This window comes from Cajanus cajan, chromosome 9 (assembly GCF_000230855.2).
Source record: "Cajanus cajan strain Asha chromosome 9, NIPB_CcT2T_4, whole genome shotgun sequence".
Lineage (NCBI taxonomy): Eukaryota > Viridiplantae > Streptophyta > Magnoliopsida > Fabales > Fabaceae > Cajanus > Cajanus cajan.
The window spans coordinates 53,460,076-53,485,913 of NC_138525.1; the positions used below are offsets into that span (position 1 = coordinate 53,460,076).

General features: G+C 30.3%; 1 protein-coding gene and 1 long non-coding RNA gene across 2 annotated transcripts; one reads left to right on the plus strand and one right to left on the minus strand.

Annotated features, from left to right (window-relative positions):
* Positions 1–612: 612 nt before the first annotated feature.
* Positions 613–1,560, minus strand: LOC109795023 (senescence-associated family protein (DUF581)). Its single transcript, XM_020354430.3, has 2 exons — positions 1,203–1,560; positions 613–1,024 (listed from the first exon to the last, which is right to left on the minus strand). The coding sequence occupies exons 1-2, from the start codon at positions 1,451–1,453 to the stop codon at positions 859–861; spliced, it is 417 nt and encodes a 138-aa protein (XP_020210019.1). The 5' UTR covers positions 1,454–1,560; the 3' UTR covers positions 613–858.
* Positions 1,561–22,888: 21,328 nt separating this feature from the next.
* Positions 22,889–23,652, plus strand: LOC145951874 (uncharacterized). Its single transcript, XR_014429813.1, has 2 exons — positions 22,889–23,021; positions 23,333–23,652. It is a non-coding gene; the product is annotated as an uncharacterized LOC145951874 (long non-coding RNA).
* The last annotated feature ends 2,186 nt before the right edge of the window (positions 23,653–25,838 follow it).

Sequence of the window (25,838 nt, forward strand, 5' to 3'; positions counted from 1 at the left end):
CCAAACTCATTCAACAATTAGTATTACGTTTGATTTCACTATCGACCAATTGAACAAAGATATCAAATCTTTGAGATGCTGTGTAGATGAATCGACTTGGTTCTATCCCGTTGCTTAGTTGTAAAGAAAAAAAGTTGCAACTCGGATTCAAAACCTATATAAATCTGCATCCATGAAATGCCAAAACCCATTCTAATTATTATTTTATATCTTGTTCTTTTTGGTCAGGCCATTGGAATTGCCTTAAAGATCCCTTTTAACGACATAGCACAGCACGTACTAGAAGAAATAGCACAAGCGCATAGATTAATTTAGAGGATTTATCATGTGGATTTATATTGCTTTTGAGTGAATCTAGGTTATATTATTTCGCAGACTAACATTTTCTAAAAAGATCCTTTTTCATGTACTTAAGACGTGTATTCATTATTGCTAATAAAAACAGAAAACCTACAATTAAAAAACTCGGGATCTGATTATACAACTTGCTTGCTTACAAGAAATTTATTCCATTCGGGAATCACTATTCACAAAATTCCCTGAAACACATGGTTTGAAAGAACGAACAAGTCCACGAAGGATATAAATGAATCGCAGAAAGCAAAGAAAGGGTTTTGGAAATTTGTTCTCCATTTAAATTATGTATGGATTAAAAATCCGAAGGGGACTGCTAGAAGGTACATCCAAAAAATAGATTTGCCCAGTTTGCCCATGTAATTAAGCAAGGAAAACCACCCACTCCCATTATCCAAAAAGTTTCCACTCCCAGGGTAACAATTGAAAAAGAAAAAGATAAGAGAGAAAGAGAGGGAGAGGTATATAAACATGTTTTTGACATGCTTGGTTTGGATTTTACATCTACAACGCAACCACGGTGGTTTCTCCCTTGGTGGCGGTGACTTTAGACCCAGATGGTGGAGGAGCCATGGATTGCTTCTTCGACGCCATAATAAACTTCTCTTTTCTCTCGTCCTGGTTCATCTGCTGCTGGCGACACTCCAGGCTGCAGAAAGCACTATCACCCCTGCAAAAAAAAAAAAAAAATCATATCCCCATTAAATTAAATCAACAAAAAATTCGATGAAAATTAATAAAAACTATTTTTTTTTGTCTTGGTATTTCATTATCAAGCTAAAGATTAATCTCATATTTAATTCATCAGTTGAGGCTTGAGGGACACAGAATTAAGGTTTGTGTTTTACCTGTACATGTAGATGTCGCGACCGGGAACGAGAGGGCGTTTGCAGAGAGAGCAAGCGCGGAGAAAGTGAGGTGTTGAGTCTACGAAATCGGAGGAATGTCTGCGGAGCAATTTGGATGTTCCCGAGGAAGTAACAGCACCTGATCTCTGTTGGTCAACAGCATCGGAGGCAGCGGTGTTCAGATCCAACGTTATTTCGGACATGCTGGTGGTTCTCTTCATTGGAGGACGAGGTCTTTTCCCGAGAAGCATCTTCTTCAGTTGTTGCTACTTTGGTATTGGTATGAGATGTGAAAGAAGAGACACAGAGAGAGAGAGGGAGAGTGAAGGTGGGTGAAGGTGAAAACAGTGGCGCTATGGGGAGATAAATAAATAAAACAAGAGCCTCAAACCGAGGAGTTAATCAACGCCGTTCATTTTCTTTTATTTTGGAGACTCATGTTCAACTCTTCATCGATCTTCGTTAACGAGAAATCGAGTCGCACGTCAACACTCTCTTTTCAACTCTAGTATTATTCTTAACCCCTTTAATTTTCATGTATACTACCAATTAATGAATTATTAAATGCATTAGGTTCCATTTTTTAAAAGCAATTATTGTAATAGTTAATCTCAACTTCGAAAATATTTAATACATTTCTTCAACTAATTAATATAGAAAAAATCATCCAAACTAAAAAGAGTAAATAATATAAATTCAATTATGTCAGTGTTATTTAATGTTTTTGATATAAAAATACTCCTAAGACAATACATAAAAACATTATCTATTATAGATGTAGTGAAAGATATTTTAATAAATATAATGTATATTTTATGTGAAATCATGAAAATTCAGTGCATCTAATTAACTTTCTTAATTTGTGTAAAATTAGTTTTCTTTTTCTTTTTCTATATATAATTAATCATAAGTGATTGTTATATTTTATGTTAGTTATAATGCATAAAAATTATAATTAAAAATAAATGTGAGGTAAAAAAAATTAAATTTAGATAAATTTTAAAATTAATAGTTATTACTTTTAATTAGAACAAAGAAAAAATTAATTCTTTACTTATTTTAAGACTATAAATAATATTAATAATAGTATAAAAAAATTATACTAATTGTTATTCAATTATAAATCGGTAACTTTTATAATAATTAAATATTTAGAAGGAGGTTTGGTATTTTTTCTTAATGTTTTCCTGAACTGTTATCATATAAATATTAAATTTCTGCGTTTTGTATGAGGAGCTTAAAATGCATTTCAGGAATTTATTTTCTAGGTACCATTTATTAATTGAGTTTTCCTCTAAAATTTTCTCACGGGAGGTAAAAAAAAAAATCATTATTCTCATAAAAAGAATTTTTTATTTATTCAATTATATCTTTTATTTTCAAGAATAATTTAGACATACCAAGCATATTTATTACTTTCTCAAAAAATATATTTCATAAGAAATATACTAATTTTCACAAAACATGAATGATTCCCAAGAAACATGATTATGGGAGATGAAAAAATATTTTGTATATGAAATGTTTCTTAAAAGTCATATTTATCATAAATTTTAAATGATCAACTGTGTAATTTTTTTTTTTATGTTGATAGTGCATAAAAATGAAATTTTATATAATAATTAGTTATTAGATTACAGTTTGACTTTTTTTTTACATTTAAAATATATTTAGTTAAATTTTAATTTTTCAATGATAATAAACCTACATAAAAAAAATTATCCTTATTCACATTTTTCATTTGTTTACTGAATTGAATTTTCCAATTTACTCATTTAAGTTTCTCTTTTAAATAAAATTCAAAAATCAGCTTATCTTAATCATTTGATTGACTTTCTTACCAACAATAATGGACTAGCTAGAATGGAGCAGAAAAATATATATTTTTAGTTTTTTTCCTAATATAAAATTAAAAAAAAAAACATTTAGCATTAATCAAATTCTGTCATTTTTTTTTATATTTTCAAATAACAATTGAAATATATATAATAAAAAAAATTAGGTAAAGTCAGGCTAGATTTTTAACATATATGTATGATTTGTTTAAATCGGGTAGAACTATTAGACGAAAAAATATAGTAGTAGTTAATAATAATATAACATTTTTGGGATAATTGAATTTTTAGGATAAGAAAACCTTTAATCCCATTTATTGTTTGGAGCACACTATATAACAATGCATATAATGATAAGGACAACATAAATGTGTTTGAATGAGATAATTACTATTTCATTGAAGTGTATATTTTTCAATTTAACTTAACTCTACAAAATTGATTTGTAATATGAAAGTTGTCTCTTATTTATATATTACTACTGGTTCTCATTATAGGGACCCAAATAATTAATTCATCAATATTAAGAAAAAATAATTTTTTTGCTTAATATCAATAAATATGTTTCAAATTTTTATTTCTTTACAAAACTACCCCTAAATAAAAAGAAATGGATAATTATGATATTGATATGAAATTTCACCGTAAAAAATTGTGAATAATCTCTATCGAGGACTATGAGCATAGACAAAGTGAGTATTTTCCTCTTAATATAGTCTATTTCATATCCCTAAAATAAATGAGATACTTTTTTTGATAATGTAAATAAATGTAATACTTAATATATGTTTTTAATTTTTTTCTGAATAATATATGTTTTTAATGTTTTTTGTATTCTAAAAGCTAAATATGAGACAACTTAAAATTTAAGAGTCAAAAATTAAATAAATCTCACTTATTAAACTCAAAAATATATTTAATAAGGATATTTTTATAAAGAAAGAATTAATACTCTTTTTTGATGAATAAGAAAAGACTAAACCATATTTATTGGAAGGATATTTTGTAAAAAAAAAAATATTAATGATAAAGACACGATGGATTGAATTTTATAAAAAGGATTAAATCAATCCAAAATTTTGGATCCTATAATAAGAATTAGAAGTAGTATTTTATTTTTGTCATATTATTATTAGTCAATGTAAAATTTCAACATATGTACTCATGTCAAGGATTAAATATTTAGAGAGCAAAACTTATAGGACTAGACATTTAGAATATAAGTTTTTGGATTTAATTTGACCTATAAAATTGACTTATGAAATGAGAATTGTTTCTAATCATTACAGTACTTTCTTTTAGTTATATCATTAATTGATGTAGGATCTTCAATGTGTACAAGATAAATATTTATTTTGTATAGTCATAATTTATAATTTAATCTAAAAGTAAAAGTAAAAAACCATAAATAGAAAGAGATGAAAAATTGAGAAAAAAATCTTTAAAATGGCCGGTGATGTTGAATAGTAGTTCCTAAAAGTATTTTTATTCAATATAGTTATAGTTTATTTTTTATATATAGAGTGAGGAATTTTTCAAAAGGTAACTTTTAATTTTTTAAAATTTCTTTTCAAATTATGAAAAGTATAAATTTAAAATTTTAACTAAATTATATGATTAAATTACTTTTTTATTATGTATTTTTTTTTCAAAATTGTAAAATTTATATAAGATTTTTAAAATTATAATTAGTATATAATATATTTTCATAATAATTATTTTATTTATAATGTTTAATTAAAAATAGGGTCTTGCTAACAAGTACTCTTAAGAATTTGGTTAAATATAAAAGAAATATATTAAAAACTACGATAAAATTACACATAAGAATGTATAAATATATTTTTCAATAAAAATTTCTATTTTTAATTCCTTATCTCATGTCCTTAGAATATATGTCTTAATGATATATTTATAAACTTATATGTCACACAATTAATATAAATGCATTTAGGTTAGGGAGATTAGAGTATAGTCTACAATAGGTCTTAAGTTGGAACCTTAACATTGTCATTATAATTTTTAAAAGGTTTAAATATATTTTTAGTCTCTTAAATTTAAGATAAATAATTTGTTTTTAATCTCTCAAATTTAAGGTAAATTTATTTTTATCCCTTCAAATTGGAAATTGATCTTTTTTTAACTCCGATAATTTCAAAGAATTTTGTTTTAGTTATTATATTCAAGTTTTGTTAGGAAACCTATCATGTACTGTTGCATAAAATTTACTTATCAGTGTTTCTATTAATGAAAAACATCTCATTAAATCCAATGCATATTGTATTACTATTTCAATTTGTTACTTTCAAATATATTATTTGTCATTTAATAGACTAAAATAAGATTTTTTAAAATTGTAGGGACTAAAAATAACGATTTTAAATTTGAGATACTAAAAACAAATTTAGCCTAAATTTGAAAGAATAATTAATATATATATATATATATATATATATATATATGCATTTATTGTTATATGTATATATATTTATTATAGAGAGAGAGAGAATTTTTCATATCTCATTTCTTTCAAAGTCAACTTTTACAAGATAAAAATTATCCTAGACTAATAAGATGACATTATCATTTTCTATTGACACAACAACATATTAAAATAAGATTAAATATTTATCCTTTCCTATTGTATCTTATATCCTATCCATCAAGTAGAACTTTTTACTCAAAGAGACTAATTCATTTTATCGATAATAGTGTCATAGATAGAAAGATGTATGTAACCAAAAGTATGGTGACCAACATAAAATTGTGATGCTCTAGCAAACGATGAGTCACACAATTGATTTGTCTCCTAATTCAATATGAGGTAAAACTCTACTCTTAAAACCATCTGTTACTTGTTTGCAATTCAACTCCAAAATAACATTTTGGAAACCCATTTCCGTGACTAGGCATGATATTTTAATTTGGTCCCATGGGTACCTGCCCCAATTTGGACAAGAAAAATCTGTGTTGATCAAGTTTGAATTTAAATTTTCCCTGATTGGTAAAATTGGGGACGGGGCAAGGACGTGAATGTTAATACCCGCCTCGCCCCGCCTCACTTAATAATATAATTAAAAAACTATCTTTATATATATATATATATAAACTAAAATTAGAAACCTTTATATGTAAAAATTTGTATTATATTATTTTTCTTTTATTTTTAATTTGTTTTCATATTTATTAGAAACATAAAAAAAAATAAAAAAAATCCATGAGCGGGGGCGGGGCGGGGGCGGGGGGCGGGGGCGGGGGCGGGGGTAGGGCAGGGAAACCTAAATCCCGTCGAGGACGAGATTGGGTATCTAGATTTTACCCCCAGTAGGTATCGGGGGAGGAGGCGGGGAACATAAAATCTGCCCTTGCCCCACCCCGTTGCCATGCCTATCCATGACCCACATAATGGCTTCACTACAAAAGGCATGTTTCTAGCCTTGTGCTATCCATTGTTTATAGTCTTAATGTCAACTGTTGTTTCTAATATTATACCATCCATTGTGATTCGGTAGGATCAAGTCACTTAAACTATTCAACCTAAGATGTAGGAGATCTCTATAGTTGATATGCGTGACAACACATTAGATATTGTATATGTATATATGTTGATATGATGAATCTATTGTATATATTAAGCTGTTATGATGATGTTGTACAATTGTAAGTTAAAACATTGTAAATGGGTTGATGTTTTCATAAGTTGTTATGTTGAATTCTTTTTTTTCACTAGTTTACATTTTCTTGTGGTTGAAATTGTGATAGTCATACTTGGTATAAGAGCAGAATAGGATTACAGGGTGACTGCACTGTGTTGGAGGATAGTCACGTTGAAGGTAGCTAGTTTGATTGTTGAGGACTACTCTCATGTAGTCAAATTTTGTATAGACATTGATCAACATTATGTTTATATGACAACTGGTGTTGTATTTTATATATTGCATGTATATATCGATATTTTTCCTAGTTGTATTATAAACTCTATTATTGATGTATGTTGCTAGTCTTTCACTACACACAGTAGATGTTCAGTAGCTAGTGTAGTAACCTGGTCATTACATATTTATTTTATATAATTAGTATTTTAACCTGTATATTGCATAAACCAATTAGCAAATATATATATATATAATAAGTATGATAAATAAAAATTGAAATAAATAAAAAAATTAAAAAATTCTTAAAATCCTCTTTTTCAATGAAAAATATTCTAGCACAAGATAGTTAGTCATTTAATATATTAGGATAGATTAAATTTATAATAAATAAATATTTTAAAATATTTTAATTATATTTTAGATTTATGATAAATAATTTACATTAAGATAAAAATATATTTTTAATTATTGATAATTATTTTTTAAAAAAATATATTGAAATAAATATAAAAATAACATATTTAAAGAGATAAAAGGTTAAAACAATATTAGAATAAAAATGAAAATAATTAATTCAAAAGTATAAAAGAAGGAAATAAAATTATATAATTACTATGAAAACTATAAAGGAAATAACAGTATATAACACGAATTGTCTTTATTATTTGTCCTTAATTTTGTTGTCCTTTTTTAAAATGATTAATTATAGATTAAAGCAGATAACAGTATAAATTTCTTATCTTATTTTTTAAAAAAAATATAGTAATTAAATATAATTTAATTTAATACAAATATCATTAATAATTATTAATTATATTATTTAATCACAATTATGCTTTTTATTTTATCAAAATAAAAATAAATATTTTGTTTGTTTTAAAATTTACTGTAATATGTTTTCTGTTATATTTTTCTTTATTAAATCTAAGTCGGTTTGCGAATTACTTATCTCAACCTACAATGAAAGATAAATTATAATATGAGAACTAAAAAAATATATAATTATTTTATTATAGTATTTTTTTTAGTGCAAAACAGAAACTTTGGATACTTCTGAGTCTTAAAAGACAGATGTCACTTGTGCTGACTCTTATTGGCTACCCGCAGGTCCACATCACTGCGCAAAATATTGAAATAGAAATGCTAGATCTTCCAATGAAAAGTTTAATAGTTTTTCTAATTATTTATTGGAGGATATCATAAATGAACAATTTATAATTTAATTTATGATTTTATATCGTAATACTAGTGAGGAATCTAGAAGTTTAACAGTGTGGGGACAATCTTATATATATTTTTAGCATTTGAATTTGTATGTTATATATGATAAATCTTTACTTTTACATAATAGTTTTTTTAACATTTGAATCATATTATAATTAAAAATAAAATAAAATAAATAAATTTAAATTTATAAATTAGATGTAAGATTTATAGTAAAAAAATTTGATATTAAATTTAATGATTTAAAAAATATATTGAAAATTATTTTTAAAATAAAGATAAAAGAGAGTAGATATTGAAAGGTTATAGTTATACAGTTAAAAAAAAATCAAGTACTCATATAAAGATAAAATAAAAATGGTTTGAAATGGTTGTAAGAAAATTATTTTAGTTAAATTTAAGGATGTGAAATGCACATCCAGTAAGAAAGAGGGAAAATATTGAATACATCTAAATTGGAAAGCAAAAATAATGAGATTTGAAATTGAAATATAAATTTATGACACAACATTCATTATAAGTTTTTCTTTGATCATAATTATGAAAATAATTTTAGTTATATATGTATATTATATTTACACCATACGTAGATCCGTCTCTGCGTAAGAATGCTTTTTTAATTACTTATAATTTCTATTAAAAATATTAAAATTTAATATAAAAATACAATGGAAAAGGACTATTAAAAGATATAAAATGTTAAGAAAATTCCGAAAACATTCTTATGAATTTTTTTTTTAAAATTCTTCTTGTTAAATAATAATTTTTTAAAATACTCTTATTTAATATAATTAAGTAACTGTTCTAATCTATATAGATAAAAAGTGATTTTTTTATGTAATTAATATAAATTTTTGAGAATTTAAGGAAAAGTATATTGTTAGTGTAATTCAACTCATTATTTTTAAGTAAAGTCTTGAATTCATATATTATAGACCAAAACAAACATAGTTAAAAATAATTACAATGAGAATTCAATCTCGATTGATGCTAATATGATTTATCAATTATTTGAAATCATTTTAGTAAATATTTGAGGACACGTGTTTAACACGGTATTATGATTAATATTTTTTAAAAAGAGACATTATGTAAGTGAATTAAACCGAAGCAGGAATTCAATTTTATGTGGACGTGGCTGAATGGTCACCAAGATTTGTGCTCCATTCTGTAAAACGTGCTGCTAGCGCTAGGGCTTACTATTCAGACAAAATGAGAGACTTATATGGATGATCTCTTCCAGAAAAATAAAATGATTTCTCCCTCAAATTCAGTCTTTCATCATCTATTTACATACATATATATATATATATATATATATATATATATATATACATTATATTTCTTATTATAGATCATTTTTAAATAATTCAAGCAAATTAAAAATGCTAAATAGTTAATAATCTATATATATGAAAAATGATTTAAAACAAGCACAAAATATTTTCTATAAAAATACAAAACCTTTTAACTCATGTGAAAGAGAACAAAGAGTACAATAAGACAGTTATTACATGTTATGTAGTGAAAGAGTGTGATGTAATGCGCACAATATTATTATAGTAAAAAGAAGAAGAAAAATTCACACAGAAAGCGAAAGCTAAAGATAAACACAATGGTAGTGGGAAAGTTACGCAATACAATCAAACATAAGCTAAGCTAATTAGTAATTTAGTATAACCTATTTGGCTAACGACGTAAGCTTATATGTTTTTTTTCCTAACCCATAAAGCGCAACAGAAATGGTTAACATTGGTCGAAGATTCCACATTATAAGTATGTTGGGTAAGATTGAATTAAATCAATAATTAATTTTTTTAATATTATATCAAAATTTAGCTCAACAATTATTAATTATTATTGAGTCCATCAGTTTATTTATTCTCAAATCATTATTGGACTACTTACAAATATTTAGTCTTACTTTCATATTTGAGATATGTAGTTCTTGATGTGATAAAATGTGTTGAAGATCAAACATCAATTAGTAATAAGATCATAATAGTATATATAAGTGAGAAAAGTTAATTTTATAAGATTTTATTAGACTCATAATCTACTTCTTAGAATAGTTCAAATTCTTGTTAAAAATTATCAAATACAAATTTAGGGTTTAGAGTTGTGGCTAAATATACTAGTTTACTTTAGAGATATTTCTAGATGGAACGATGAATGGAAAAAAATAGTTTTGATGAGAAACAAACAAAATGGAGTGAATGTGGTGCTTGGAAGAGAGGCAACAGGACTAGGAGTGTCCCACCGTGCTGGCCTCGTGTGGTTGCCTTGTCTTGTTCGATTTCGATGGTACCCCGTCAGAAGTGGCACCAATAATTTTGGCTGGTCCACGCACCTCCATTTTCACTTTAAGCTTTTTGGGTGTGCAGTATAGTATACCACCACATTCTTTCATCACATAATGACCCAAAAGTATTCCCTCACCACTTTTTCTTCTACTCTCCATTCCAGTTCAAACTTTACATCATTCAATAGTTAACATGATATTAAAATGCCATCTAATTATTGTACCATCAAATTCAAAACCTTGCTCTTCATTCTTTAGTGGCTGAATTGAGAGAATTAAGACGATTTTTGTAGATTCGGTTTCTTTATCTTCAACTAAATGCGGATTATATTCGCTTAGGGCGAGATACGGGTAAGCTAATTTAGATACCACTTGTTTTCTAACAGAATATTTATTTAATGCATATCCTTGTCAAATAACCTTGTATAATATCACTTGCTTAATAATGCCTTTAACTGAGGTCAGTGACGGATGTGGATGTTTTGGTTTGCAAAGACACGACTAACTCAAATTATTTAGTGAGTTTATTAATCCGTGGACTGTGCTTGAATCGCAATAGCTAGCCATAAAAAAAGTTGCTTTATTTCTTTAGTTTATATGTAATAATAGTAAAAAGTATTTAGACTAAATTTTTATTTGTATCCCTTTGTTTTTACAATAAAAAAAGGTATAAGGGGTACTTAACCCAAACAAGTTTTATTTACATATGTGAGTATCTCTCATTGTAACAATTTTAAGGTCATTGTATATACTATAGTATGATTATTATGTGGCAAAGAAAATAAATAACTTGTCTAAGGTTATCATGTAACCAGTATATAATCTTATGCACACAGTTGTATGTAAGGAGAAAAGTATACACATCAACTAGTAAGTATTGTATACAAAATAAATATAAAATTTTCAGTCAACCATCTCTACAAGATTACTGTCTTAGGGCAACAACCAAAAGAAAGTTGATAATCTCGTGCTCCATTACTAGACAAGTCACTAGTTAGTTTTGACCTACTCTCATATCAAGTATGATCATCACAATCTCAACTACAAAGGAAACATAGGGTAACCTTGTGAAATAAAAAGCAACATGCAAGCACAACATCGATGTCAACATGAACAATATAAACAACAACATCAACTTCAACATGCAACTTACAACATAAAGCAATTTAATCACTTCATTTCAACCACATAATCATTATACAACAATACAAAACTAATTTGTTGTCACGTATATCAACTAAGGAGATTTCCTATAACAAGGATGAATAGTTTAAGTGACTAGATCCTATCGAACTACAATGTTTGACCTATCACAACCAGGTCAGGTATAGACAATTTTAGGTCTCATAGGGATCCTGTTTAACAACTTAATTTGATTTCTTAGGTTTTGCCACTTAAATTGGGAAGTCTAGTGCTACTGTCAAAATAAAACAACTTAGGTATGAGTATACCACATTATTAGTGTGCAACATTTAAGTATGTGATTAGCCCACCGAATACCCTCCAAGTACTACACCCCTCCAATACTCAGTTAGGAACTGAGTTTCCAACCTTGTACTTTACTTAGTTGGTCTTTTATACATGTATATTTCGATCTTGACCATATACGAATGCCATATAAAACCTAGAGGAGACAACTTAAAACAACTACCCATTCAAAACCAAACTTACTTATTGAAAAGACTAGGCTCTTAGAGCGCATTGTAACGTATATACATGTAATAGGATCGATATTCTAATTTCTAAAACATCTTTTACTCTCCTCTAGTTTTTATATATCATAGCTAAGACAAGTATCTAAATCACATGCCTATAACTTTAACAACAACTAAAGTATCATACTTACAACTTCATCATTTTTAACAACTTACAACTTAACAACTTAAATATCATAATATACTATCAACTTACAACATACAAATTCATCATCATCCATACGACTTATTCATCATCATTCAATTATAAAATAACTTAAAACAACAAATTTTCATCATTTTACTTGTACTCGATGCCACTCTTAGGACACTCAGTGCCATTCAAGCAGAGGGCTCCTTGTCTCACCCACACTTGATGCCAAACTACCCGCATTCAGTGTGAGGTAGAGTCCCTCACTCTCTCACGCTTTGCGTGGCAAGAGCCCACACGTAGCCCTAACGTGTAGAGGTCTCCACACAACTCATGCCCAACACCACTATATATGTCTAGCATGATTTTAACTTGAGACAATTCTTTCTTCTCACGCCTGGTGTCATGAATCATGTGCTCGACATGCGAGAGACAAAACCACTAGTTGAAATCACACCTAATGCCCTAAAGGCACGTCTGACGCGATACTAATTTTACACTTATGCAGAACCTGAATTTGGAGCATCCCACCTGAAATTCAGCAATTATACAACATGCCCAACACAGTTTTACCATAAAAAACAACATGCTTCCATTAGATTTGAGAATCACCACTTCTTTCAAACACAACCAAAACCCAAACCCCATGCATCATCTCAGTTTAGATCCTCAATTTGAATCAGCCACCAAATAAATCATGCAATCATAAATTACAACATCAAAAAGTAAGCATTCCACAACAACAATCTAAAACATAAGTTTTCCTTACCTCTTAAAGAATTGAATCAACAAGAGGAAAATAAAAGAGCCAACTTTGAACAACTTTCGACTTGGGGTTTTCCAAGCTCCATAAGCTCCGAAACACCCACTCAACAACTTTAATCAACTTACAAAGAAGAAGGAAGGAAAAGATTTCTCAGAAAAGGAAGAAGAAGATTTTGAGTTTTAGAGAGTTTCTCATTAACTTCTCTCTAGAATTCTCAAAACTTGAACTTATAAGATTTTTGTTTAAAGAAAAACCCTACATACCCTCCTCGAGCTGACTCAGCTTATTTGTGGTCCAACTACCCTCAGAGACCAACTTAACCCTAAAAGTCCCTTGACTTAAAAGTTCTAAAATGGCACTCCTAACAACAACTAATAACTAGACAACAATAATTGAATAATTAGATTAAGACATCATAAAATCAACAATGTTACAATTCTCACACCAATAACAAAAAAATTTCATCCTTGAAAATTGACTTACTTAGAAAGAAAAATGGATATTGATCTTTCATCTTGTCCTCCATCTCCCATGTAGCCTAAAAAATGGCTTTATCCCAAACAACTTTGACAAAATTGATGGTTTTTCCCCTTAACTGTTTTTCCTTATGATCCATAACTACAATTGATTGCTTGTCATAAGTTAAATTCTCCTTCACTTGAACCACATCATGCTCCACTACATGACATGGGTCATGAATATATATACTTCTTCAATTGGGAGGCATGAAACATGTCGTGAAGGTTAACCAAAGGTGATAAAGCCAACTAATATGCCACGAGGCCTACATGGCGAAAAATCTAATAAGGCCCAATGAATCTCAATGTGAACTTCTTGGACTTTATCTCCCTTCCCACTTCAGTAGCGGGTGTCACCTATAAAAACACATGTTTTCCCTCATCAAACTATAGAGGCTTCCCCTTCCTATCAACATATGATTTTTTCCTACCTTGGGAAATTCTCATTCTCTTTTGAATTTGCTTAACCTTCTCTATGATCTATAGAACCAACTTTAACCTTACTAACTCACCCTCCTTGTACCAGCACAAAAGAGTCTTGCATTTTCTTCCATACAATGACACAAAAGGTGTCATGCCTATACTCAGATGAAAAATGTTATTATATGTGAACTCCACCAAAGGAAACACCTCCACCTAGCTACCCAAATGATCCAGAACAAAAGCTCTCAACAAATCCTCAAGTGGTTCTTAGATTGACCATTCATCTACGAGTGATAAGAAAAACTCAACTTCAACATCAACCTTGTTCTTAGAGCTCGGTGCAAACTCTACTAGAACCTAGAAGTGAAACTTAGATCCCTGTTAGAGATAATACTAGAAAGAACTTCATGCAATCATACTATCTTTCTAATATACATCCGTGTTATTCTTCTTAAAGTTGGGTTTAATCACAAATGGGCGCACTGGATGATGATATTATGGAGCATGTGAAATATTGGATTCAGATAATTAGTGATCAAGCGGGTCCATCTCCCTAGGCAGAGGGTTGCGTCAAGGTGACCTCCTATCGCCTTATTTATACTATGAATGGAGGGCTTGTAAGTTGTTTAAAAAGGCAAAGGCGAGTGGCAAGCTTCATGGTGTGAAAATGTGTAAGAATGCCCCCTATATCAATCACCTAATGTTCGCAGATGCTTGCTTCATTTTCTATAAAGCATATAAAAAAGAGACTGGTATCATGGATGATATTTTGAAAACCTAAGAAACTACACCAGGCCAATCAATTAATTTGGACAAATAAAAAATTTTATGATAGTAGAAATATTCGCCATCATTATGCAACACCATGATGAGGATTTTAGGGGTGAGATTGTGAGAATCCTCGTAAATATCTAGGCTCTCATCCCTTATTGGACGTAACAATTAAAAGGGTTGTCTTCAACTTTGTTAAGAATCGCATGCAACGAAAGATCCAAAGTTAGAATAATAGAATTCTATCCAGACTTGACATCATCACTCAAGCAAACCACCTAATCCTGCCCTACTCATATACCAGGTATAGTCATAACAGTTCCAACCATAAGGAAAAAAAAAGGTAAACTTACAAAAGAAACAACATACAAAAATGTGAAAAGGACAACAAAAACATATATCAATAATAACACAACTCACAACTCAATAATGTGTTCAACATTTATCAACTTCAATATACTCAACATCTCAGCACACACACACACACGCTAACAACTAATGCATTGTCACTCATGTCAACTATGAAGATCTCCTTCAATAGAGCTAAGTAGTTTAAGTGATTTGACTCTACCAAACCATGATGTTAATTAAACCTATATTAGTCAGGTCAATTATAGTACAGTGTTAGGCTTCAAAGAGAGCCAAGTATAGACAACTTATTTTGATTTCTTAGATTTTATCACTTAAACTAGAAAGTCTAGTACTATAGTCAGGATATAGCAGTTTAGGTATGGGCCTACCATGAAATTAGTCTGCAACATTATGTCCTCTATGAGATTAGCTCATCGACTATCTTCTAAGTACTACACCCCTCAGATATTAGGTTAAAGACTAATTTAAGTCTCTGACTTGATACCTTACTTGATTGACCACTTTATACACGTATGTATCAACCTTGTTCACATATGGATACCACATAAAACCTAGAGGGGATAGTTAAAAACAACTTACTTATGCAAAAGTCAACTTACTTACTGAGGATTTTAATCGATCTCTCAGAGCACCGCAATGTATATCTACACAATGAGATATTCAAATTTTAAAAATAACTTTACTTCCCTCTAATTTTTATGTATTGCAGCTAAGACATGTATCTAATTCACATGTCTACAACTTAACAACTTTAACAACATGCAACTTATACAACATACAACTTATAACTTACAACTTAACATCATCAATTCATCTATCAACTTATAACATATATATTCATCATCATGTATCAGAATGCGTAAATCATGGCCATCAATATTCATCGATAGTTCATCATAAAACAGTAAGCTTACAACATGCATGTCACGCTTAATGCTACTCAAACGGTGCCCAACACCATTGAAACAAAAAGCTCTTTATCTTGCACACGCCTAATGTCACACCATTCATGCTAAACATGGTTGAGGTAGAGAGTACTCCACTATTTCTCGCTTGGCATGGAAAAGGTCCATGTCCAACCTCAATGTGCCAAGGTCTCCCAAGGAACTCATGCTCAACGACACTACATGCCTGCCTGACATAAGCCCCAAACCAAGATTATTCTCTCTCCTCACATTTAGCACCATTCAAATTACACTCGATGCGACATCAATTTTTGCACTTATGCAAAAATTGATTTTGATCAAAACCTAAAAACAAACAATCCAATAGTAAGCATTACAAAACACAAGAATTATACAACCTTTACATCACATTTCCACCATCAAAAGCAACATGAAACCAAAGATCAAGGCTTAATCACATTCAAAATGCCAACACTTTTGAGAACCTTAAAACCCACCACTTAGCAACCAATGATTCTAGTAATACAACACGGAATTAGTGATTCCTATATGCATAATCAACATGCATACATACAAAAATAATGCAAGCTCCCTTTTCTCTTGAAGAACTAAAATGTGCAAGAGAAAAAAAAGAAGGAAAAAGCTTCACACGACACCAAACCCCACCAATAACTCAACTACTCAGATCAATTGCAAAAGGAAGAAGGATCTCAACTAGGGAGGAAAGGAGGAGATTTCGTTCATATAGAGAATCTCCTACTAACACTCTCTAGAAAAACAAAATCCTTAAGTTATGAGACCCTATTAAAAAAAAAAAAAAACTTTTGTATCCTTTTGATAGCTAGCCCACTTTTTTAAAACACTACTCAACTTAACTAGCATACAAGACTTGAGTTTTACACAAATTAAATAATTTAATAATTAAAAAGTTTAAATTATAATAATAATTCAATAACAAACTTAAAATTATATTTTTAATTAAAAATATAATTTAATTCTTAAATTTTCTATGAGTTCTTTTTTATTAATTATTTTTATATATTATTTATATTATAATATAATTATTAACTTATAATTTAATTTATTCAAAATGTATAAATAAATTAAAATTCTAAAAAAAAATATTATGGATCTTGTGAGTTTACTCAAACTTGACAAAATTTGATAGGATGATAGTGAGTTTACTCGAACTCGAGCTTGCCTTCCTTGTCCACCCGCCCGCCCTATGAGGATGAAGACGAGGAGAGTGAAATGTGTCCTTAACTTGCTCCATTAATCATTGTCATCTTTAGCAGAAGTCACGTCCTGTGAGCATAAGTTAGTTATTGATTATTAACTTTAAAATATCATAAATCATGTTCATAAAAAAATATTTTAAAAATTGTCTGATGTAATTTTTAATTTTTATTAATTTCATAATAAATACAATAATCTTATTTAAACTAAATTGAATATGATCGAATTTGATTGTTACATATTAGAAACTACAAAATTCACCGATCCAAATTGATTAAAGTTCACCCGATTAAAAGAAGATATGCGTTAAATTCAATCTAATTTAATTTGTATATCTCCTAATATTCTTGTGAAAATTAAATAAATTATTGAAAATATAAAAAAAGGAGAAAAAAAATATGTCCAATGATTAAAAAAATGACTGGACTAACAAATTTCACAATTAAAGTCTATTATTAGATATATGTTCAAATTAAAAAAGTTAATGTGTTAATAATTTGTCGCAGAAAGTACTATTCGTTATACTGGTCAATTATTTTGCAATTAAATATATTTATCAAGAAATTAATATTTAATCGTACATTTATAACTATTAATTTAACCATTTAAATGTAATGAAACATACTTATTAATGAATTTTGATTATAATGAAAATAAATATTTTTATACTATTATTTAATCATAAATTTCATGTAATTTTTAATTATTTTTAATCTTTTGTATGTAAAATCAAATTTTGTGAATATATTGATTTTAAATAAATATGAAACTATTTATTATATATTTTTTAATAGTTTTTTTAATTTTATATATATATATATATATATATATATGAATATATGTATATATATATGTATATATTGATTTATTTAGTTAAATGGTTGTGTCCAAATAAAAAAAATATTTAAATATATTAATTATACAAAAGTGTAAAGTATATTATATTAGTTGATTTTTTTTCAAAAAAAATCAACTAGTATAATTTATACTTTTGTATAATTAATATATTTAGATATTTTTTTGTATGTAAAATCAATTAGTTGATTGATATAGGTATCGATTATTTTAATTAAGACTCCAAAAAGTTATAACAATTATTCTGTCAAAAAAAAGTGTATAACAATAAAGAATTTTCTGTCAAAAAACAAACTATTAAGAATTAAGATACATTCTTAATTAGAATAAGTTTTGAATGTTTAATACTAGTTTCAATTATTATTTTTTTTGTGTATAATTTTTATTGGAAAGTAAATAAATCTGTAAAATAGAAAATTAAAGAAAAAACAATCACATTTAAAATGGTAAATAAAAGAATTTGTTTGATTGGATTAAAATGAAAGTATAGTGATATTTAATATTTCTTATTAAAAGAAATTTGAAACCTAGCATATTTAGTGCGTCAATTAATCGTCAACAGAAAGTCACTAACACAGTTAAACAAATTTAATTAAGAAAATTAAATATTCAATAAGTCAATTAGTTTGCAATCAAATATAGCTAACATCTTTACAAAAAAAAAATCAACTTTACCAAAAAATATAGCTAACATGAAAAATTGTATTCAATAGTACATGTATTGATACTAATTTTTAATTTTGACTCCATTATAAATAATAATGTTTAAAATAATGTATATACTATGATCAGACTAATGACGGAGGAATTGGAGTAGCATGTACAGTTTTGGGTTTGAACCATGTAAACGTCATTGTAATTTTTATAAATAAAAACAAGTTTAAAATAATATAAAAGTTTAGAAATTATGATTCTTAATATTGTTTTTATGTAAAAAGGTAGTTTATATCATAAAATTTGAATAAAATAAAATTATACATGGATATATATATATATATATATATATATATATATATATATATATATATATATATATATATATATTAAAATACAATTTTGAATGAATTAGTTCTAATTTTAATTTTTTCCCATTGTTTATGTTAGTTAAAAATTAAAATTTGATCAAAATTAATATAAGATATTTTAATTAATCAAAATGCTTTGACATATTTGGATATTGTAAATGGGCTTTTATAATTAAAAGAGGTTTTATAAAAATAATATGGTTTTAAAAAAGAAAATATGTTTTAAAAGTTGTTTGAGCTTATTTTCCCTTCGGCTCAAGAAACTTTTTTTTGTCATGAGTTATTAGTTTGATAAATGCTCAAATCGCATATTTTTATTCTTAATTTGGCACTCTTTTTGGGAGAAATGTAAGTGATTTTGGTTGTATTTGACCTTCTAAATAGATAAACTAAGATTAATCTAAGGAGTTACAAGAGTGTAGTTTCTTTGGTTGAAAATATTTCTCTTTTGTGTAGATTTTGATGAAGTTGAAAATCCAAGGCTATAGCCCCAAAGCCAAAGCTGCAGCCTCGAAGCAAAAAGAGGTATTCTAGAGAGTTGAAGCTTTAGCCATGAAACCAGAGCTCCAGCCTTAGAACATTATGGGCAGTCCAGAAATTTAGAGCTACGACCCCCATTCCAGAGCTACAACCTTGGAGCTTTGTGCGTCTGGGAGCACTTCTAAAGCTGCAGCCACGCATCCAAAGCTGCAGCCTTGGGTTAAAAATCCCAACTTTCCCTTGGACAGAACATATTTTAGGGTTGGAAAAGAACAAAAGAGGGGGATCGAGAGGGAACGAAACCAAAGAAAAATAGAGAGAAAGATCACACAGGAGAAAAGGAGAGCTTGAAGATTAGACTTGAAGATTGGCTTGCTTGGGAACGAGGACCCATCTTCATTTCTTCTCTTCTATTGTGTAATTTCATCTTGTTATTTGTTATGGCTCTCACCATGAGTGGCTAGTTTCTCTTGGGTTGGATTCAATGTAACTACTAACTCTATTTCTTCTTAGATCTATATGATATTTAATTCTATTACTTGTGTTTGATTCTTCTTTTAATGCTTAATCCGGTTTGATCACCTGTTTTATGATATTAGGTTTTTGAACTTTGTTGGGAAACATTTTCAAAATCCTGAACTGAATCATTCACCTAATAATCTCTTGTTCTAGGAATAGACTTGATTTTGTTAGCCATTTTGGTTCAAGTTATTGTTTTAATGCAAGGTATTAATCTTAAATCATATATAGAGGAATCATGTTTAGGGTTAATCACCTTAGGGCTCAATTTTGAGGAATCTGGTTGAGCTAATTATTGAACATGGAAGTGATAGAAGTGGAATCATATTTATTTGATGAAGATTAAAAGAGTTAGAAAGTACATTTGAATCCAATCTCTTTCTCATATAAGGTTTTCTATTAAATTGACACTATTGCTTTTAATTGTTTTATTATAAACTTAATCAATATTTAATTCATGTTCTCTGTAAACAAGAAAGGAAATTACTAGTATCCCCAAATCCCTGAGGACGATATCAAATTATTACAACGAAACTTGATCTGCTTGCCAAGAGTGAAAAATCCTTCACCAAGTTTCTGAGTTCAGACCTAATATTCTCTCTCTCTTTAAATTATTAAGCTCCAATCTTTGAAATAAGATGACTAATTACATAATTTTTCCTATCGATTAATCTAAGCATTGAGACAATGCAAATTTGAAAAACTATGAAGAAGAGGTGGCCACAACGTTGTAGGAATGTTCACAGTGTTGTGGATGAAACGTTGGTACATTAGTTAGCTTATGCGCATGAACCACAATGCCACAGTGATGGCAAATTGGCAATAGCATCGTGGCCGTTAGACTTTTAGTTTTCCAATTTATGTGTTTTATTTTTAGTTGGGCTTGAATCTATTGTACATTCTAGGTATAAATATACCTCTTTGGGATTGTTTACGGTTCCAAACCTTTTTTTTTTTTTATAACAGCAGCTTAGGATTGATGATTGTTTTCTTCTCTTTCTCTTTTCTCATTTGATTATCCTTCTTCGTGTTTTTTTTTTTTCATGACCAAGTGTGAGTAGTTATCTGATCTCTAAAATTGGTGCTTAGCCCCTTGATGGCTATTTGAATTAATTGCATTACCTTTGTGTTTATTTGAATTTCCCCATTGATCCTAAATTTGTTTATTGATTTTATCTATATGATAGTTTGATCAATATTTTACATAATTCTATACACTTGAAAAACAACTGAGAGGTGAGTTTGCTTAGAAGACTTTTCTGATGTTCATTATATGTAACTATTGATATAATCATTTTAGAGACACAATGTATTTGTTTCCATATAGTCTCGTAGTTAATATGGTCAAGAGTCAAACTATATTATTAATCCTTGTCAACAAGGTCTATAATATGTGATTTTGCAAACAATCAAGTCCTATCTCGAAAGGTACATAGTCCTAGAAGTCACAAATACATTGAGGATAACTTAAACTCGCATTGATATGGTCAAATGAGTCCTATCTAAAATGGAACACTGTTAGATTAGGAAGTTTGAATTTGAAATATTGTTGTAGAAGTTTAAATTTGAGTTTCTGTTTTAAACAGAATGATTCTTAGGAAATTGTTAGAGATTCTTTAGGTCTTATCTTTGAATCAGTTTGTATTAAGTGTGTATAAATACACCTCAGTTAAAGAGGAAAGGATGAGATGAATAAAAGTATATTACTAGGATATAAGTTTTGACATGGTATCAGGTGAGTTACGATCCTGAAACATAGTCCCACATTGCTTCATATTGTTTTTACCCAACTGGTTATTTTTTCCTCTCTTCATCTTTCCATCGGATCCTCACCAAATAACCCTTATTCCAGACTTTTCTAAATCCCTAATTCCTAATTCTCTTCCATGGAAAACCCAACTTCACCTACGGATTCTACATCATCACCATCCACTACCTCCGCTCCTCCTCCCAACATTGTCATCCAACATGATAGTTCTTCCTTCCCTGTTAGTGTCATCCTTGATGACTCTAATTATCACCTCTGGTCTGCGTTAATGGACATGCGTATCGGTGCAAGAAACAAATCTGGGTATCTCACCGGTAAGACGACGAAACCCTTGGATACTGATCCTGCGTATGATAACTGGGTCACCGAAAATAAGCGTGTGAAAAGTTGGCTTATTGACTCCATGAGTCCACCATTAATACAGCGTTTCCTTCGCCTTGAATCTGCCCACGAAATCTAGACTGCTGCTCGTCGCACGTTCTATGATAGTTCTGATGAAACTTGTCTCTTTGATCTGAATCAGAGGTCGTTCAACACCAAACAGAATGGTCGACCCCTCTCCACATATTACAACGAACTTCTCTCGATCTTTCAAGAAATTGATCACCGCATGTCTTCCCACGCCACTACTGTTGATGGGGTCGTTCAGTCGCACTCGGCTTTGGCTCGTCTCAGGGTCTATATCTTTCTCAGCGGATTAGACACTGACTTCGACCAAGTTCGTGGCGAAATTCTTCGCAAAGACCCTAAGTTGGACCTTGAAGGTTCGTATGCTTATGTCAGGCGTGAACAACAATAGCGCCTCATCATGAACCGTCCCACTTCTCCCCATGAATCCTCTGCCATGGTGGTGAAATCTCCCCGCTCCTCTGTTCCCCTGAAGCCTCGCAAAGATGCTAATTCTACAAAACCTCTGTGTTCTCACTGTGGTGACTCTGGCCACACTAAGAATCGATGCTTTGAAATCATTGGTTATCCCGACTGGTGGGATTTCAATAAACGACCTCGCCGGAAGGTTCTGGATAAAGCTCTCTCCACCTCCTCTGATCCGGTGACATCTACTCCTCCTACAGCCAATGCTGTCTACGAAGGAATTCTTGGTAAGTCCCATGCTTTCTCTACACTATCTCGAATTGATTCTTGGATAATTGATACAGGCGCTTCGGATCATATGATTCGTGATCATACCCTTCTATCTAAATTCTCTTCTTCTCCTAAAACTGTGATTTCTACGGCTAATGGTGGAACCTCTGCCATTATTGGTCAAGGTTCAATATCTCTTTTCCCTTGGTTACATCTTCAATCTGTTTTAGTTGTTCCTTCTTTGGACTTTAATCTTCTCTCTGTTAGCCAACTTACTTCTAACCTGGATTGCTCTGTGATTTTTTCACCTTCAAAATGTCTGTTTCAGGACAACCAAACAAAGGAGATCCTTGGTTATGGTGTTAGACAGGGCAAGCTTTATTTCTTGGATGTTTCTTCTTGTGGCAGTGACTTATCTTCTCGGGCTTCTGCAACCTCTACTGTGGATACTGCTAAAGATACTGTGTGGCTGTGGCATAGGCGACTTGGTCATCTTTCCTTCGGATATCTCAAAAAGTTATTTCCCAATTTTTTTTCTGCTGTAAACGTTGCTGATTTTCATTGTTCAGTTTGTGAATTGGCTAAAAGCCACAGAATTCCTTATTATCCTAGTTTGAATAAAAGCAAAATTCCATTTCAAGTTGTTCATTCAGATGTTTGGGGCCCTGCAAAAGTTTCCTCTTTCTCTAAATCCTTTTATTATGTCACATTTATTGATGAATGTACACGTATGTGTTGGTTGAGTCTCTTGAAAAATAAGGGGGAAGTTTTTTCTGTGTTTAAAAAATTCTTCAATATGGTTCAAACACAATTCAATAGCAACATTCAGATTCTTCAGTCCGATAATGGCATGGAATATATGAATGGTGGGTTCAATACTTTTTTATCTTCTCATGGGATTAAACATCATACTTCTTGCTCTTATACTCCTCAGCAAAACGGATTGGCTGAGAGAATGAATCGAAAACTCTTAGAAGTGGTTAGGGCCTCTTTATTTGGCATGCATCTTCCTTCTTCCTATTGGGGGGAAGCTGTAATCTCCGCTGCATATCTCATAAATCGAACCCCCTCTAGTGCCCTTAATTTTCAAACACCTTACCAAGTTCTTAATTCTCACTTTCCTATACCCCACTCCTCTAATCTTGCTCCTAGAGTCTTCGGGTGTACCACATATGTCCATATCCCTAAAGTTCAGCGGTCTAAATTGGATCCTTGTGCAAAAAAGTGTATTTTTGTTGGGTACTCAGATGTCCAGAAAGGTTATCGTTGTTTTGACCCTATCTCTCATAAAATGCATATCACTTTGGAGGTCACTTTTAGGGAAAATGAGCCTTACTATTCAGGGGGAGTTCCCACTTCTCCTTCTCAGGGGGAGAGTTCCCTGCCAAACATTACAAATAATGGAGAAGAAGAAGTTTGGTTCTCCACTCATACAGCAACACCAAGTACCTCACTCCCTGCCGAAAATTCACACAACCAACAATCAGAATCAGTCCCTGTTGAGGTAAATTGTCCTCAAGCTGAAACACCTTGTCTAACACACATAACTGAAGAATCTCCTATGGCTGTCCCTGATATTGAACCAGAAACAGAACCTAGTACAGAGGCAAATCTTGTTCCTTCTTCACTATGCCATCTGACACACACACCAGAAGGTCGTCTCGACCAAACAAAGGTATTCCTAAACAGCTTTATGAACCTGATCCTAAAGCAAAGGCTAAATATCCCCTTAGCAACTATGTATCTACCCAACACTTATCCGAATCATATGCATTATCTGTTAATCAATTATCTAGTGTTTCTATTCGAAATAGTGTGCAGGAAGCATTGGATGATCCAAATTGGAAGCAAGCTATGAATGTAGACATGGAAGCACTCCAAAGTAACTCAACTTGGGAACTAACACCTCTGCCAAGTAGGAAGAAGGCAATTGGTTGTAAATGGGTGTTCACAGTGAAATTAAAAGCAGATGGGAGCATTGACCGATATAAAGCAAGACTAGTTGCCAAGGGATATACACAGAAATATGGAGTTGATTACCAAGAGACATTTGCCCCGGTAGCCAAACTCAATACTATAAGGATATTACTTTCCATAGCAGCTAATAGGGATTGGCCCTTAAAACAATTTGATGTGAAGAATGCCTTCTTAAATGGAAATTTGGAGGAGGAGGCTTACATGGATATACCACCAGGAGTGCAGCTAAGTAAATCCAATGAGAATCTAGTTTGCCGACTTAAAAAAGCTTTGTATGGACTCAAGCAATCACCTAGGGCATGGTTTGGACGTTTTTCTCTAGCAATGAAGAGATTTGGGTACAAACAGAGCAACTCTGATCATACTTTGTTTTTTAAACATAGAGCACAAAAAGTGACTATTCTAATAGTGTATGTGGATGATATGGTGTTAACCGGAGATGATATAGATGAGATGAAAGCCCTTGAACAACATCTGACAACTGAGTTTGAAATGAAGGATCTAGGTAACTTGAGATATTTCCTTGGGATAGAAATTGCAAGATCTCAGAAAGGTATATTTTTATCTCAAAGAAAATATATTCTAGATCTTTTAACAGAAACTGGAATGTTGGCTTGCAAACCAGTTGAGAATCCCATCGAAATGAATCACACATTGGGCATATATCCTAACCAGGTGGAGGCAGACATTGGAAGATATCAAAGGCTAGTAGGGAGACTAATTTACTTGTCACACACTAGACCAGACATTGCCTATGCAGTTGGAGTGGTAAGCCGGTTTATGCACTCTCCTAGTGAAGATCATATGAAGGCTGTATATCGGATTTTGAGGTACCTAAAAGGAACACCTGGAAAAGG